General features: G+C 40.0%; 2 protein-coding genes across 3 annotated transcripts; one reads left to right on the forward strand and one right to left on the reverse strand.

Moving 5' to 3' along the window:
- Positions 1-337: 337 nt before the first annotated feature.
- Positions 338-9,990, forward strand: bnipl (BCL2 interacting protein like). The gene is made up of 10 exons (XM_084705930.1): positions 338-496; positions 3,851-3,931; positions 4,137-4,201; positions 4,565-4,822; positions 5,183-5,377; positions 5,587-5,689; positions 6,239-6,370; positions 8,086-8,172; positions 8,286-8,384; positions 8,755-9,990. The coding sequence occupies exons 1-10, from the start codon at positions 453-455 to the stop codon at positions 8,777-8,779; spliced, it is 1,089 nt and encodes a 362-aa protein (XP_084562056.1). The 5' UTR covers positions 338-452; the 3' UTR covers positions 8,780-9,990.
- An 869-nt stretch (positions 9,991-10,859) lies between these two features.
- Positions 10,860-17,256, reverse strand: cdc42se1 (CDC42 small effector 1). Of its 2 annotated transcripts, none has more exons than XM_084705952.1 (5): positions 17,095-17,256; positions 15,487-15,826; positions 13,631-13,735; positions 12,243-12,340; positions 10,860-12,061 (listed from the first exon to the last, which is right to left on the reverse strand). In XM_084705952.1, the coding sequence occupies exons 2-4, from the start codon at positions 15,538-15,540 to the stop codon at positions 12,272-12,274; spliced, it is 228 nt and encodes a 75-aa protein (XP_084562078.1). In that variant the 5' UTR covers positions 15,541-15,826; positions 17,095-17,256; the 3' UTR covers positions 10,860-12,061; positions 12,243-12,271. The 2 variants fall into 2 exon arrangements, with proteins under 2 accessions (XP_084562078.1, XP_084562069.1); XM_084705943.1 differs by having other exon boundaries at positions 17,087-17,256.
- Positions 17,257-17,591: the final 335 nt, after the last annotated feature.

Genomic DNA, 17,591 nt, shown 5'->3' on the forward strand with positions numbered 1-17,591 from the left:
AAGGGCCACGGTCAGATTTGATCCCAGCTGCTGCGGACAGTCCTCAGTTTAAACTTTTAACATGACCCAATGCAGCATCACATTTAGACAAATATAGTGAGAATACAGGCACTTCTTTAAAGAGACCCCTCGGTGCACATGCTTTAAGTTAGCATTAAGTGCTAACACACTTAACCAAGCCCCAGGTAAGCTGAGCCAATAGGGAGGCAACCACAACAGGTTGTACTGAAATGCTGAAAAACCTGTAGGGACAGGGGAGAGGCAGAGTCTACTGACAGACGCACAGCAAGGCAAACACGCTCTGTCACATGCACACACATACCCATATCAACAGGACTTCCTCAGGAGCAATGCAGATGAGCTGTTGCAGCAGGCTTAGTTGCTGAAGAAACAACAGTTCCTTAATGTGTCATTTCTCCAACGGACAATCCTGATTGCTTCGATTTGAAGACATGGGAACCTACTCCGATACAAGAGAACAGTACCTGACAAATGGGTAGGTCCTTTCTTCAAAAGGCAAACCTAAGGCTTGAGTAGATGCTTTGAATTCTCGCTTCTGATTTGCCTGAAATGCAGTGTTGATTTCCTGATATACAGTACACAGGAAATAGTGCTAATATATTTGAGTTAATTTCAGAATGGGCCTGTCAAAAAAGTTGCCTGAGGGCAAGTTAGATCTAATGATACTCTTGAATGGAGTATACTATTGGGTTTTGCATGCATCTTTTACATGACTCTGTAGATGGGCCGTTCTGTCATGTGGCCAGTGAAAGAAGGAAGTGAAGAATCAAAAGTCACTGGTCTTGCGTAACAAGACACTATGTGAGGAGGAAAGGGGGACTTTTCATTCATCCAGGAAGTCTCAACTGACTTCTAAACACTCATCAATGTCATCCCTGGACCTCCAAGAGGACTACAGCACATGCCAATGTAGTTGCAAAGATTAGGCACTTTGTGTTACTTTTCACAAGGAACAGTCAGACTACAGTTTAGCAAAGGTTATGACAGTTATAGAAAGTGTCACAGCACTCGGCTTCTGGGATCCTGGCTCCTGATTGGGTGGCTAAAGGTATAGAATCACATGACTAGCTAGAATTATGGCATGAGAGCAGATCTCATTACTCAACATTGTTATGTATTGAAATGGGACCCCTTTCCCAAGGCCAGTGAATCTGCTTTTATACACTTGGAATATTCAATGTGAATCCTTGCCCAATAATGTACCATTTCTTTCATTCAGTCAATCAAATTACAGTAAGTTTCAGGTTAAAACATGAATTTGGCAGAGATAGGTGCTTTTACACCAAGACAAGATATACTAGTCTGTCTCTTTCTCTGTTGGCCTCCAAACTTCAATATGTCAATCACGTTGAGATAGTTTCTTCCTACAGCTACCAGTCCTGTCCCTAAAATAGGCTCAAGCTACAAAAGACAGCCTCAAAATAGTCTGCTGCCTTTACATGCTCAAGTTTCCTGAGCACAGAGCACAAAGGGGGGCAGAGTAACACCCATGTCGTGCTTCGACAGGCATAGCAACAATGGAGAGGTCTTCTGTTCTGAGTCTTTTCCACTCAGGATCAGACTCTAGGCTCAGGTCCTCATCATGTGTTCAAGCCATTCAGAAATAGTATTCTCTAGCAACGTGAAAACAAAGTAGTGGTTGGGGTTGGTCATGGCTGTCCTATGCTGTTTGTGAACCATGATCATGTGAATGCCTGTGGTTGCATGCGAGATTTACGGATTGTCGTAGTAATCTAAGTTAAGGGATTGTGAAATGTGTCTGGATGCAGGGTGTGTGATCAAGCTAGGGATTAGTAAAGTGGGCTCTTGCACAGAGGAATTGCTTAGCACCCTTTTTTGCAGACATTGCCAGTCCAAAGAATTACTTGTAATAATAACCTTTTATTTACCCTCAATAGGTGTTCCGTTGTCTGAGTATACAAGTATTTGTGTGACATATGTACAGTGCGCCAAACTAACATGTGAGAAGAATCCACGATAAGAAACCAAACAAGATTTACAGGTATCTGAATAATTGTTCATAATGAAGACAAGCCCTTTTCAAAAATGTAAAACAGATCACATGCAGTCTGTCTTCCTCTCCCTCTCTTAATGTATAATAAACTACACACATCTGCTGGATGAATCAGCCTACAAATTGAATTTACATAGAATTTAAGTCGGAATTGTAAATACTTTTTGTTCCTGTAGATTTTTTTATCTGCAAAGTGGAATCTCAGGTGTTACGAACGCGTCACCAAGTAGCAGGTGAAAAGCCCACTCATTGGCCAATAGACACTCCCCGTGTATCTTTTTCATAGTTCTTGTTCGTGCACAACTTGCATAGTTAACTGTATCCTATTTTTAACTTAACCTACCGAATTCATAAACGTTTCAGTCTGTATCTCTATGTTCAATCAATTCAGTGGAATAGACACCTTTTACTTTGTGTTGGAAGCAAATTTATAAAAACAGGTAGAGGAACAGGTATGTTGCATTTTTAAAAATCTGTATTTACATTCTGAAACCACACAAATAGCAATGTAGGTTACGCGGTTAAAACGGGAAGAAGGATTTAAAGAAGTATAAAATGGCTTTTTATTCTAATTAGTAATAAATATATTTTCTTTCATGTAGCCTACTACAGGTATTTAAATTGTAAATATACTGTTCACGAAAACAGGCGTATCCTATACATTGCCTGGTATGTTACACATACAAATACAATAATCGGTCAACTAGAAAATCTAATTTTACTGGCTAACCTCCATCAAATCTGAACCATTTAGTTATCTCATCCCCATTTTTTGATTTAGATCTGATTCATTAACATTGTCTAGCTACTTCTTAGTGTGTAATCAAGCCGTTAATAAATGGACAACCATACACCATAATAAGACCATCTATTAATCAATCGATGAGATCCTACCATTAAGGGGGACAGGGCATGGACCAGTCTTTCCTAAATATGTGGAAATAGTCCTAGTAACATAGGGTGCTGTTGAATTCTTAGCTTTCCTGAAATCTTGTCATAAAGTGACACACTGGCAGTTGCTCATGCCAATGACAACCAGAGGACATGCTTGATGTAAGATAATTTGTTTAGTGTGTGTGTACGTGTGTGGTGTGTGTGTTGTCTTTACGCTGCACTTGATTGTGTGTGTTTCCGTCAGTATGCTCTTACGAGCCACTTAGGAGTTCGGTGAGGAGGAACCAGAGGGCTCTCTTGAAAGGGGAAATATGTAGTTTTTTGTGAGATCATGTGACTGTGTGCATGTACATGTGTCTTTGATAAGGGTTTCAAAAAAGCTTTTTTGCTCATTTCAGTTAATCAGGTGAACATGATTTAACATTTCACTTTGATGCCAAACTTGGCATAGCTTGTGTCAACTTGGCATATCACCTTGGTTTCTCTAATTATGTCAATACTACAGTATGACCGTTTGACAAGCCCAAATTGCTTGCTGGGATTGTCTGATTCATTCAGGTCATGTTTGTACAGGTAGTGAAAAGTACCTTACTCACTCCTTTTCCCTATGTACTGTGGTAAATGTGGAAACTGTACTGACCACAGGGATTTCTGCTTTAATGCATCACTGCCCCACACAAGTTGTCATGATGTTTCTATATGTGTTTCACTAGGGAAATGAGCTTTGTGATCAAATAACATCTGATATGGTACTATTTAGCCTTGTGCCACGGTAATATAAAATGCATTGTGTGATGTGGTGTATTCATAAATGCCAAATATTTTCTAGAAAAATAAATACCTGTCCTGATATCGGTCAATAAAAATAAGAAACGCAAGTATCACAGAAAAATAAATGGTGTTTTGTGTCTCTGATCCAAGGCATTCAGAGGGGGCCAAGGTAGCAAACTACTTCCAGGACATGGAGCTGAGGGAGGAGTGGCAAGACGAGGACTTTCCCAGGTCAGAGGTTAACTGGTTCTTGACCTTTAACCTGTGTGGTATTAATGTGTGCACGACATCTTTCTAACGTTGAAGAAGAATATGATATTCTCATATCAGATTGAATAAGAATTTGAATGAGAATATGAGTGATATTGAAAGTACGTTGACTACCACACATACTGTCAATGCACATCTTTCACAAAGGATTTACTTCCTGCTTTAGACCTCTGCCTGAGGATACTAACAGCCCAGAAGACGAGCAAGAGAGTCACAATGGAGAGAGACCAGGTAAAGCCGAGTTGCAACGCTCTATGCCTTCAAAGACCTGGCACACAGCGAAGTCAGCTGTCACACTTTCCCTGGAAGTCTCCTGATATTATTATGTGTACAGCAAAGATTGAAGGAAAAATTAGACTCAAATAAAAGTGTATATTAATACAATGTTTCTGTCAGAAGATTATGTTGGATAGGATATCATATAAAGGAAAATACATGTACTTTTTGCATTAACTGTAATAATGAAGTAAATATACTGTAATACTGTATAATACTGGTAAAATATCTCATTATTGAGTAAAACATGCTGTACTATATTCTTCCTCTCTTACACATACTCTTCACATACTCCATCCCTCTCTTTCCTTGCCCCAGCTCCACCCACCAGCTTGGCGCTCTCGGGTAACGGCATGAGGAAGAAGCGTCTGGTGGCGCCCGCCCTGAGCCTGACCCTGGAGAGCACCAATTCGCTGGACCGCAGCGTGGTGTCTGGGGAGGAGGGCTACCTGGCCGCCGGCCTCTCCCTCTCGCCCGACGACACGGAGATGGACATCAACCTAGAGGCCATGGAGACGCCGTCGGACAGCGAGTCCTGCACTTTCCCTGACAGCATGCACGAGCTGGAGTGGGAGGGTGAGAGGAAGGGGGAAGGAGGGAGGTTCAAGGAGTAAGAGAGCGAGGGAAACAAACAGATGGAAATAAACTCATTTTTGTGTCACTGTTTCATTTGAGCAGTTCTCATATATAGTATACAGTGTCATGGAAGGGGCTTTTGACAGTCAATGAGACAGTTCAAATCTGAAGGTGAAGACTGATATTTAGAAGGACAAGAAATATAGGTCAACTTGAGAGAAACAATGAAACGTTAAGCCAGGTACTATAATGACACAAACCCTTGAATCAGCACAACAAACGATCCACTATTCAACCCCTCCAACCTACTTCAAATACTGTATATCTACCTGACTGACAGCACCTTCTGTTGACCTCCAGATGACCTGCCACGTCTGGGCCGAGGGGAGAGCAGGGTGTCCAGCGCAGCAGTGGAGCAGGCGGAGATGGGTCCTATGGACCTCGACCAGGTCGACAGCAGGGGGCGCCGGTGGAGGCGTTTCTGCATCGCTGGCCAGGAATACCATGTCAACATGAGCGTTCTGGAGCCGTACCTGCAGGTGCTCTCCCACGGAGGTAAAGTCTGCCCGCACTGGGAAGTACCCTAGTTCAAATGAACTGAATTGGAACTGAATTGACCTATGGTGCCGTGCTTCACATGTTTTGTTTTGTTCATAGAATGTGGGAGGACGACACACTCGATGTTTCTCTAAAGTAACATAAAACATTCTTTAGACCTCCCAGCCTCTCTCCAACTGGTTTTCCACCCTTTGATCGCTCTGAAGGTTACTATGGTGAGGGGATGAACGCCATCATCCTGTTCTCCTCTTGCTATCTACCAGAAAACACGGTGGAGAACTATGAGTATGTCATGGATAACCTTTTCAGGTCAGTATGTTCTACAGTGTCTACAATCTGTGTGATTGTGTGAAGTTACACATGCAATTGAGCATAGACACTTTTGGTCAAACATTACTATGTACCATGAATTTAGAAATCTCAGATCCCAAAATAACAAGTACTAGTACTTTGTGATTTAATTAGTTGTTTTGCTTGACGATTTTGATCTTGGTTGCTGTTTGGTAACTTCTTTACAAATGTCCCGGATGTTGAGAGCAGTGCAATTGGGAACTGTGTTGCAACAGTGTGTGTGTACGTGTCTGCTTGAGTGAGTGTGCATGCGCGTGGGTGCTTGGATGTGCGAGCATGTCAGTGTGAGCATGTGCACTTCTGTGTTGCATGGACACTTCCCTTTGAAAAACAATGTTCCCTTTTAAAAGTGTTGACATGAAATATCCTTCATGCCAACACCTGACCTAGCTGCCACACAGACTACAGATCAAATTGTTATCCTGTTACAGACACACCCACACAAAGCATTTCTCCATCCAGTTGAATGGTCAGTGCTGACCCACAGCTCATGTCATGTTGTGACAGGTACATCGTGGGGACGCTGGACCTGATGGTGTCAGAGAACTATGTCCTGGTGTACCTGTGTGGCATGGCTCCCAGGAACAAGATGCCGACTATCAAGTGGCTGCGCCAATGTTACACCTCCATTGAGAGAAGGTAAGGGAACTCCCAATATAATAGCTGTCGCACTCCTGACATTGTACAGTATGTAACTGTAACCGTCCACAGTCTTGTATGAGCCTGTGAGAGCTGGAGGCCAGGGTTGGCATTTCTAGGAATTGCTAGGGATTGCTTTGTGTTAGGTCAATTATGCACAGGGAAAGTATTTTGATGGTGTTCAAATAAAAAGGTCATCCATCTCCGCTGTGTAGAGTGAGAAGTGTTTTCAGCAAGATATTTTAACAAAGGTTTTGCCATGCATCAGACACTCAGCAGCTTTAGTGTTAGTCCAGTAGAAAGTCTTGTATTGGCTAGTATTTCTTCCTGTTGAATCTTACATATTAATCACCCCAACTTTTCATTCTAACACACAGAATGCTCAAAGTGGGACTAAAATTAGGTGTATTTTTCATATTCTTCAGAAGGGGGCGCTACAATCATTTGTTCTCTATATTCGACGCTTTCTCTGTCATACTGTAGGTGTCATAGCTACTAGTTGGAATGTGAGCATCAGATGCCCATTTAGTATATGAGGCTCCTCTGTCTGCCCTCCTTGCCTCTCCTGTGAAATATGAAAGGAATGCTGTAATGATCGAGCGCTGTGAGGAACTGGAGTGTTATCGTTAGGGAAGTGCTCTCTCCCCGCATTCCTCAGATAACCTCCTAACCCCCTGACTGTAGCGGGCAGGGCTCAGCTGTGGGTGTGTGAACAAGGTGGTGAAAGTGTGTGTGTGTGTTTCCCTTGTTGTAAACTCTTTTGTTGAAGCTAATTTTGGATGTAGTATATTACTGGAGCACAGTCCTTGTTGAAAGTTTATTGGACTCAGTGGTGTTTAATGGACTTCAAAGTCAGTCCTGTCTTACAGTAGGTTCCCAAACTAGCTCATGTTCAGTTCTCAGTTTATATCTCAAATACCACATTTCCACCACTGTTGAAATCCAGTTTTACTCACTTTAGCACCACATTTGACTTTGATACTTACTGTGTGTGGCTCCCATTTAAACCAAGGAGGCAACCTTATCTCAGAGGCAATGTGTTTGTATAGTCCATATAAAGGCAGCTCAGTTTTCTTCCTCCCTCAGTGGCTGGCTAGCAGCTACACTTACCACAATCTAGCCTTTACCCACACCTCCTCCACTCAAACCTCCCTGTTTAACATTATATCCCTTTATATCCCTTTACGTTTATGAAAAACAAAAGCACGTTCAAGATATAAGACGGATAAACAAGGATAGTCAAATATCACGAAGGATTAGAGAAACAGTTAGCTCTAACCAAAGTCAATGCACAATGTCTTCAGATGATCCCAGAACAACATGTCTGATTTTGTGTGGCATCAGTGAATCATGCATTTCCTATCAATGCTGTGCTCTGAGGAGCGTTCGAACCTGTCCGTACATAGTGTGGGAAAGGTAATCGTCATGTTGCGCACTTGGGGTAGAATTCCCTCCCACTTCATCGTAGACATCAAAGGGTTTGGTATGGCTACGACAAAACACCCATCGTCCCTCAGACGTTACCTCACATGTTACCTCACCTTTTTGCTGTCACTTGAGCCTACAGTTATTCCTCTAATTGGATGTGTAATGGTTTGATAGTTTCAATCATGTTCTCTCCTTTAAAAATAACGTTTCCCGTACCTGACCAATTCCTGATCAGTGTTAAAAAAATGACTTTCTCGTGTCTGTGTCTGCTCTCCTCTTATAACCAGGCTAAGGAAAGACCTTAAAGGTCTGTTTGTGGTCCACCCTGCCTGGTACGTCAAAGCCTTGATAACCGTTGTCAAACCTTTCATTAGGTAAGGACTGCATTTCATTTTCTTTATCAACAGTGACTGTTCTTCATTTGAGTGTGAAGGGATATAACATCATGCCATTCATAACTCCTGTTTTATCTGTGTGTTCCTTCCAGTGAAAAGTTCAGCAGGAAGATCAGGTTCATTCACAGCTTGCAGGAGCTGTCTCAGTACATCCCTATGGAACGCCTCCAGATTCCTGACTGCATCAGAGAGTAAGTTTACTCCTTCTCCACCTGCCTTTGGCTCAACAGGATACATTAGGATACCTAAGGTGTTCAAATATGGTTACAGTTCTATGAACTCTCCACTGTACAATATGCTGCAGCAATCCATAAAGCTATTTACCATGGCCAGATAGTTGTTCCTTCTGGGAGCCTTGTCCCCACAGGAAGTAGACCACTAGATGTGTTTGTTACACACTGAAGCTGATTCACAAAAATGGAAGAACCCATCTAACAATGCTCTGTATATAACCACAGAATCCCACAGACTATTAATAACAAGCAATAATAAAACAATTTTCACTCCCATACAGTAATGGCACTATTCCTAAAATGTAAGGATTACTCTTTTCCCTTCTAGGTTTGATCAAAAGACAAACAAGTGAGGAACATTTTGGCAACCACCAATGTACATGTGGAGTTACTGAGGAGCAGACATTTGGAAAGGAAAGGTAGAGGTTGGGTCTGCAAGCCGGACAACGAAGGGAACGCTAAATCACCTTAAAAAGTGAACAAACATTAATGCAACCTTGCAAGAGCATATGGGCATCTTGTTGTACAGGACCAGACTTGTATTCTATGAATTATTTATTGATCATTTCTTTGAATGTCATGGGAATGGGAATTAACGTCATTGCATGGCGAAAAAAATCTCACTATTCTTAACTTGCTTCGTCAAGTTTACTACTCCATATTTCACTATCACTCAGTGCTTTAAAGTGCTGAATCTCAACTGTCTGTTACAGCCCACTAATTCATACCGCATTACTGGGTTATTCTGTTTTGTAAAAGGAGATTAAGAGGTTGAAATCCTACTTTATCAAGTGTAAGCACACATCCCACAATAACTTGTTGTCTTATTGCTACTGTCAAAAGCTTATAACTCTTACTGAAATGCAGCACCACCATAGTATATACTAATGGAAGTTTGGTTAATACACCAGCAACCGACAGCTAGTGTGAGGCCACTGAGGTACCACTAGAGTTCATTCAAATAAATATATAGTTTTATGTTACTGTTACCATTACTGATATATTTTAGGACTGCTAATTCTTCTGTATGAAGTTAATGAGAAAACGTTTAATCTGTAAGACTGTTTTAAAGAGGACAATTACTTTTTATTATTTATACTTGAAGTAAAATAAGGAAATTATGAAGCAAAATGGATAAAACACATTTTCAATACATCATGAATGCCTAGTTATAATGTCAAAGGTTGTCACTGGTTAGTCTTTCCCCAGAGCAGATATTTATCAGACACTAGCCATCTATAACTAATTCACCGGGCAAATATTAAGTCATCCGGAAGTACAGTTTGAATTTGTGCTATGTCTTCCAATTCTAAGTTACATGATTGTTTATACTGTCTGCAAAAATGACTTTATATTGCATGCAAGCCTTAAATGAAGAACTGTCACCATGGAAATATTACAGACTCAGGAAACAAGTCCTTGACAGCCACAGGAAGTGAGGTAATCAAGGAGGAAGATTACTGCCAAAGACTCTCCAGTTTACTATTTCCTGTTCAGTAATCTATATATTCTGGGAATCTTGATCTGGGATCTTGATAATTCAGTTAATAAACAATAAACCAGTGGAATGAGTATTTTTGAATATAACGCAAACTGGAAACCAAAGATATTAAAGTGTTTTGTACATAAAGGAATGCATTACATTTCTACTGTTGAATATTAAAGTATAATAAATCACATTTGTGTTAAAATCCAAAAGTACTGTTTGTTTATGTTTTTTTTGTTTCTCTTTGGCTTTGGTAATAATAATAATAGTAAGATGGGCATATTTAATTTAACACTGAATTGTTTGCACAATCAAATACTTATCCATGTATAATACTGAGATGTAGAACTACTGTACATGAAAAACACAAAAAGAAAAGTTTTACTAAAACACAGAAGACATTGATCTAATGCATCTTGATAAAAACTAAATATCTCTAACATGTCCTGATATTGTAGATTCTTAACACCATTATGAAAAGGTTACAGTTTCCAGTGCAACATCTATTGGTCTTTTTGATGGGTGTAATTAGTATGTGAATGAGTGGTTGCCTAGGCTAGACTCTAAACAAATTGGCCGGGTTTCCCAGATTCGTTAAGAAGCTCTTAACGCTAAGAGCTTCTTAGGAACATTCTAAGAACGCTCTAGAACGCTCTTAAAATGCTCTTAGAACACTCCTAAGAAGCTCTTAGAGTTAAGAGCTTCTTAAGGAATCTGGGAAACCCGGCCATTAAGAATGTGTGGAACATTCAATTTGATTCACAGATGGCTCCATTTAAAAAATGTTTGAAAGTTGGAGCATGGCCATTGCACCTGCTCATTCACTATTTATTTTTTGTTGTTGCCATAAAGCCATTTAGCGAATGTCATACACTATATATGGAGGTGGTACACAAACGTTCAAACATTTTACTTTCCAGTGAAGGAAAAAGGAAAGTTCTCAGAAATGACTTTGTATCAAAATGTTTTAGCAAGTTTTGATTTCATAAAATGCAAATGGTATAACATGATAATTATACAACAAATGGGGTGTTATTTTAGTTGACAAGACAATTTGCTGTACAGTTTATATGAACACTACATGATGAACAAAGGCAACACATCAGTCATCCTCAACTTTAGGGAAACTATAGACCCAGTGAATTCAATCTGTGGATTAACATGGCTTTAGATGACAAACACATAAAAACACTGTTAAAATGAAAGGTTCCAGTGGACACAGTCAAAACAATTTCAAATGAGCGACAGGCCAGGCAACAGGAAGGACAGGACTGGTTATTCACAACGTACAGCCATCGTAAGGTGCGACACAAAAACAACAACTTTGAATTAAAAAAAAACAGCCCATATAATTCAAGAAACGTAAGTGTCATGTCAGTGACATACTATTATTAAAATAGCTATCTTGGGCCTATGAAATATGCCATATTTGGTTCCCCCCAAGAGAGCTAGAGTTGACACTGTGTGAGTGGGAGGCTCAGTAGAGCTGACAGAAGGAATGCACAGTAAAGTGCTAGGAATTTTCCACTCTCATCAAGGTGGGGGACATCCTACAATCCCCTGCTCTTTAAAAACGCCTTAACGGAATGTTCCTTCAGTGTCCTGCAAGGATGATTCTTTAATAACTGGACAGGGTCATAATGTTAAAAAAAAATGATTTTCAGGAGAGAATCAGATCCTGCCCTTGGACACCATCTAAATTTTAGGACTTTGATGTTAAATCAATTAAACCGTATTCCATCATGGGTGGACAAAAACATGTAATTGAAAAAAGAATAAACATTTCTTAGCTGGCCTTGGTGATAGACGTTTGATCTTCTATCCTGCTTGGATAAGCAGTAAGAATATAGACTGGGATATTCAAATGTTTTTTAAACAAACATAAACATGATATTAGTCTTCTGGACATCTCCAGAACCAGTCATTATTTGCAGTATGCAAGTTCAGCAGCTCACGCACAGACAAAAATACAAAGGTGCTCAATGGCTGAAAATCCATCGGTGGGACAAATCTAACAAAAGAGAACCTGTGGAACCCACAGAAAAGCACACACTTCCCAAATGTTTTCCAGTTTTGCAAAACATAAAGAGCACAGCTTTCTGATTGGACAAGGAAAACATGAAGAAGGCCATCCCATGATCCTCTTCACCTGTGAAGCCAATAGGAGTTTTTGGGGGGTATTTGAATAACAAAAATGAGACCACAGGTTAAAAAAAAATCATTTTCTGATTGATTTACTTTATCTTCATGTGCCATTAAAGTTTCTATTGCTGTACAGAATATAAGTAGTCCATGGATATCATAGCAGTGCAGACATTTACTTCACCTACCATTGCTGGAGGAACACAGTAGCTAACAGCTATGACATGCTTCTACGTCCATTGGAACTGGGGCCTTTAGATCTCATCTGCTCCTGGACTGACCCTGACTGCCAAAAAGAAAGAAGAGTCCTTATGTTTCTGTTGGCATTTTTTGTAGATCATTTTATTTGAGAGCTCAGTAAATAGATACTAAGAGACAGTATTTACAGGATATTAATGTGAACAGTACACTGTACAAGTGTCCCATATGTGTGTTGATACAGCGTCTCCTATTCTACACACTGAAACTGAAACGGAGTGATTTCATCTACAGGACTAAAGTGATTTAAAACCGTGTTTTTGGCCGATTGTATGCGATATAACGGTCTGGTTCTATGGTTCACATGAAACATGAGCCTATTTGGAGCCCTGACAATGTTTTCCATCTTAACTGGTTCCATATGGTACCCAGCTCAACTTATCATTTGTGAGTCATTACTATTACATAACACCGATGGAGATGGTATTATTTCATTATTGAGGGTTAGACAATAAACATAGCCCAGTATACTCCAGTGTGGGTTGAACTCTGTATTTATGTCCCATACGGGTTACAGATTATTCCCCTAAACCATTGTCCTCTGACAGAGTCATTTTAAGGCATTGAAATAGCTCAGTGCAGACAAACAATGCGGTGCTATCTGTTAGGAGGACAATGGCCCTTAGCTTGCCTTTTAGGCTATCGCTAATGGGCTATGGCCTGGTTCTTGTGAAGGTCACATTAGTTTTCGTCAGCTGTCTTTCATATATATTCTTCACTATACTAGCTACCCTGGGTTGCCGAGTATAATCCATAGGTGGTTTAAAATGTAGAGCTCATACAAGCATTCAGGCACCGGCAGCATTTATCAAATACAAACATGTCCAAAATGGGCACAAATTGAGGCATCATACTGAGTCACAGTACATTTTAATTTGGACGGAAATTGTACTATAGGGACAAATTGTACTATACAACCCTGTATTAACATCAAAGAAACCTGACTATTTTAAGAGGCATTGGGGAAACTTAAAACACAATGGTCTCTGCAACCGATTCCTTCACCAATCATTTATGCAGTTTCTTAGTACTTCCCCATTTCTGTGTGCAGAGAAATTTTAAACTAATATCAAATTTGTGCTATAATACTTTCAATTCCTATGGTAATAATAATATTAATAATGAGTGTGCTTTATACAATACTAATCAATTGGTTAAATCACTGGACCTTGTGGAATTGATATAATGGTATAATTTGATATAATTTCTCAGAATAAGAAGAACCTTGAAATACCTTGTGTCACATAAACTTCCTACATACATACTGTACTAGCATACAAGGATATTCTTATTTTCAAAATTCGCTTTTCTATCTTACCGGCTGGAGTCCGTTGGCCATCTCCCCAGAGCCTATGTGTGTCAGGTGAACAAAGTTTGTGGGCTCGCCAATCATGCTGCAATCAATTTTCCTCCGCCTTTTCCTCTGTAAACCAAAATCAATGCAGATTAAAGTTTAGATGACGGATAAGCCTGTTTCTGTTTTCATGAAAAACTATCAGACAATGTTGCTCCTTTTCAACTAAGACTCAACTGAACTAGTATTGACGTAACATGGGTGCTTGTGAAATAATCAACAACTCGTGACGTTACAACTTTTCCCAATATTGTTGTGACTTTTATGAGAATTTGGAGAACGTGAATCTCCTCTCTTTTTATTATGCATGTCGCAGTCAATGGAGAGTCTGATCACTTCATTACTGTCCTCTCCCCATACTTGTTTTATTAGATCAGTGCAAGTTCCTCGACCAACATGTCATCACATGCCACAGTGTGCTGCAAACAAACCAGGTATTACAACCCAGTATGCTGTGGCGGTATTCACTGAGAACAGATCAGAGACTGATCATTCACACAGCACCATTTGAAAAAAACATGAACACAATATTAATGACACAACCAATACAGCCATTATCAATGGCATGACAAGCACCATACTCTATATTTTTTATAACTTTTACAAACTACACTTTTCTCCACAAATCCCGCACAAGCTGGGGAGTCACTTGTTACGGCTCATAAGCTATTTCCATAACAGTCTGGGTCTCTCTCCACCCAACAATAGAACAAACAAGAACCTAAAAATATAGAAGAGGAAGGAGGAAGGAGGGAGGAAAGAGAATGAGCTCACATTAGCAGCCAAGATGAAAATCCCACTTCCCCCTCAGAGAGACTACTCATTGTTAAAACAGGGACCTGAATACAAGGGTCAGAGGGTGGGTAGGGGGACGTTACTATGGAGACATGCTTCAGAAGGTCAAAAACCTAACATGTCTTTCGAACCCTAATTTATTAAACTGAATCAATGTATCAGATCTGTGGAAAAGACCAAACCATAGTTCAAACAGGGGATTATAAACATAATAAACTTCAAGCCAACCAATTACTAAGCTACATTTGCTGCCAAAGTTACTGCCCTGGTCCTTGTTTGTACACTGTAAATATTGGACATTTGCTAATATAAATGCAACTCAGTACTTGAACTGAAAAAGGTTGTACTGGAAGATAAACTTGCAAGTGTGCCAAAACACCTCTGCAATTTACAAACACGCAGTTTTTGTGTCATAAACTGTAAGTTTCACTTAAATTAGTCTAGGTTTTAAAAACTCTACAGTATGTCAACCCCGTTGTGACCTTCATAATCACTGTCCATGTCTTGGAAATCCTGATTCTGCATCTTTGGCCACCAATTAGTATGTAATAGGCAATGACAGAGCTTTCTTTGTTTTTACATGCCTCGTGTCTGAGCCACTCTCCCAACAACACAGAAGTCTACCCTTCTTGACTGTTGAGGCCCTCTCGTGACTACAGTATGTGGGTCAACCACTTGAGCAGAAAAAAATAAGTAATTTTCCTCGTTCAATTCCCCTTGTATTAGCCTGACCCATTTCTGACACACTTGTGCTGTAACATAGGACCCTCCTTGCTTGTTGTCTGTGAGTGACTGAAGTGAGTGAGCTAATGAGTTCAAAACCAATGTTAGCTGCATGAGGCTACAGTTGGATGGCCTTAATACTGCACTGAAATCAAGAAGGTTCTTCAGTGGGGTCAATCTAATATATATATCTAATCTAAAAGTATGTAAACATTTTAATTAAGTCATAAGAACCCTTTGAATGACAGACAAGCAGGTCAACAGTCTTTCCCATGATTCCCCTGGAAGAGTGAAACACTCACCGGCGGAGGTTTGGCCACAACGCAGCAGCCGATCTTGTGCCAGAACTCACTCATCCCAGCTGTCCTGTTGGTGAAATGTACTGGAGACCCTGGGTCTCTCTTGATGCCCTGGAGGCAGACGAGTACTTGCTGGGTACAAGGGTGAAGCTTGGGGGGCAATTGTGAAAACTTTCCAGTGACCCAACTAATCCAGGAAAAACAAAAGGCGTCCCGCAAGGTCCTGTACACAGACCGGATGTAATTCTCACAACTTTTAAGAATTGGCCTGTTCTCCCCCTTTCTTGTGCAGGTTTCCCATGGGGTTTGGTTTTTCTCTAGAGTCAGACTACATCTGTTGGGCCTGTTGAGACAATATCAGATTCCATTACTTAAAGTCTGACAAAAAACAGTGAAGGTGAAATAGTTACACAATCTCCACCTGCAACAAATGCACATACCTCTTTCAAATTGATATATACACTAAAACCAAAAACAACATCAACAGCCCTAAACAGGGTTTAACCGTTTTCCTCCACTCTTCACATTCGAAAGAACACATTTGAAAAGATCCCTTTAAGCAGAATCAACTATTTAAAAGTTTGACCGATTTTAAACTCTTTTTGGACTATCACTTTTTAGTCATGCTAAATGGATGCAGTAGAGATAATAGCCACTAAGTCAGGCAGAACTGTATTTGCACTGTGCTGCAGAGACACTCGATGATATTACACCCCTCAAGACATTAACTAGGCCTAATTTAGGAAGGGAATGTTCCTTTAACTGAGGGGAAGACATTGAGTCTGTTAACATCAACATGTGTTGGAAGAGAGTGTTTGGCAGTGCCAAGATGAAGACAAACATTGCACAGAACAATCTTTGGCCAAGGTTAGCGCCCCAGTGGTCCACATGTCCTAATTGCAACCATAGAGGATACATGGGTAATCCTTTTGTTGTATTATTGACATTATAGCTGTAATTAAATGTTTCTACATGTACAGTTACATCTATTGAACATCATACAATAGCAAGCATTAGTTGAAATGTATCCCTCAATCATGGCAGATTAAATATATTTGGTTCAAAAACACCATATTTCTACACTAGCTGTCACATTAGCTGTCCGCCTGCTATGTGTCTGTGACACAGCATGGAAGAGGAGACACTCCAAATGTAGTGGCACAGTAGCCTACGTTTTTAATTAAATCAATAGCCTACACCTTTTACCAAGGTCTACTAGTCCTATGCTGGTTTCTAAACGTTACCCTAATTCAGAGCTGAGAGCATCATAGTTAACTTGGACAACACATTCCCTCAAAGCAAAGCCAAAGACAAGTTATTGTGTATCTCATATACACCGAATGTCATAATAAGGATAAATCTTGTATTAAATAGTAATTTGTGCAAAACGGAGAGCGAACTTATTTTTGAAGAATGTTGATATACTGTAGGAGTTATTTAATCTAGGAAGCCACTTGTGTGTGTCAACCGAGAAAGAGAAAAAGAGACACCTTTCATTGCCTACATTAAGACAGACAGACAGAGATGGTGTATGCTATTACAAAAATAAAACGGTTACTTGGTTTATCTTTAGCATAAGAAAAACACGATACGAATTATTTACCTACTTACCAACTGAGAATCCGACAGGCAATGGTCTGTCTTAAACGAATACATAGACAATGAATTAAACCATTTTAAGAGCTCGGTAAAAGTACTGTCCTTCCCCAAAAATCTTAGACGAACATAGACAGCGATACTCTTGTCGTCGCCGTTGTGCTGAACAACTAACCGTTGTCTACACAGATTGCCTTAAAAAAAACGGGTTGATGTGTATTTTTATTGTAGGCAGCGTCAGTGCGCCGCTTTCTGGTAGCTCTCAAAATTATATATTAGGCCATGCAATGCAGAGGTATTGCCTTAATAACTGATTTCCCATAGCCTACCCTACTCGAAGCAAGATAATATAGTAAAATGTGATTAAAAACTTGGCAAGATTTCACATTTCTGTAAAAAAAAAGGCTTTTTATGTATTTATTTAAAACGTTTTTCCAGTGATCACCTGTAGTCTTGAGAAAAATATTTTGCATGCAGATGAAGTCTGGTATCTGAACTGAATTATTTTCCAC

Source organism: Hypomesus nipponensis, chromosome 2, assembly GCF_054491055.1.
Source record: "Hypomesus nipponensis isolate SF chromosome 2, ASM5449105v1, whole genome shotgun sequence".
NCBI classification, from domain to species: domain Eukaryota; kingdom Metazoa; phylum Chordata; class Actinopteri; order Osmeriformes; family Osmeridae; genus Hypomesus; species Hypomesus nipponensis.

Bases quoted from the DNA above. Each gene is read 5' to 3' on its own strand.
- bnipl (XM_084705930.1), top strand. From the start codon at position 453: ATGGGAACCTACTCCGATACAAGAGAACAGTACCTGACAAATGG. The intron at 6,371-8,085 runs GTAAGGGAACTC...TCTTATAACCAG, and splicing joins TACACCTCCATTGAGAGAAG to GCTAAGGAAAGACCTTAAAG. The intron at 8,385-8,754 runs GTAAGTTTACTC...TTTCCCTTCTAG, and splicing joins ATTCCTGACTGCATCAGAGA to GTTTGATCAAAAGACAAACA.
- cdc42se1 (XM_084705943.1), bottom strand. From the start codon at position 17,139: ATGTATTCGTTTAAGACAGACCATTGCCTGTCGGATTCTCAGTTGGTA. The intron at 15,827-17,086 runs GTAAATAATTCG...TTGTCTCAACAG, and splicing joins GATTCTCAGTTGGTAAGTAG to GCCCAACAGATGTAGTCTGA. The intron at 13,736-15,486 runs GTGAGTGTTTCA...TTTGGTTTACAG, and splicing joins TTGTGGCCAAACCTCCGCCG to AGGAAAAGGCGGAGGAAAAT.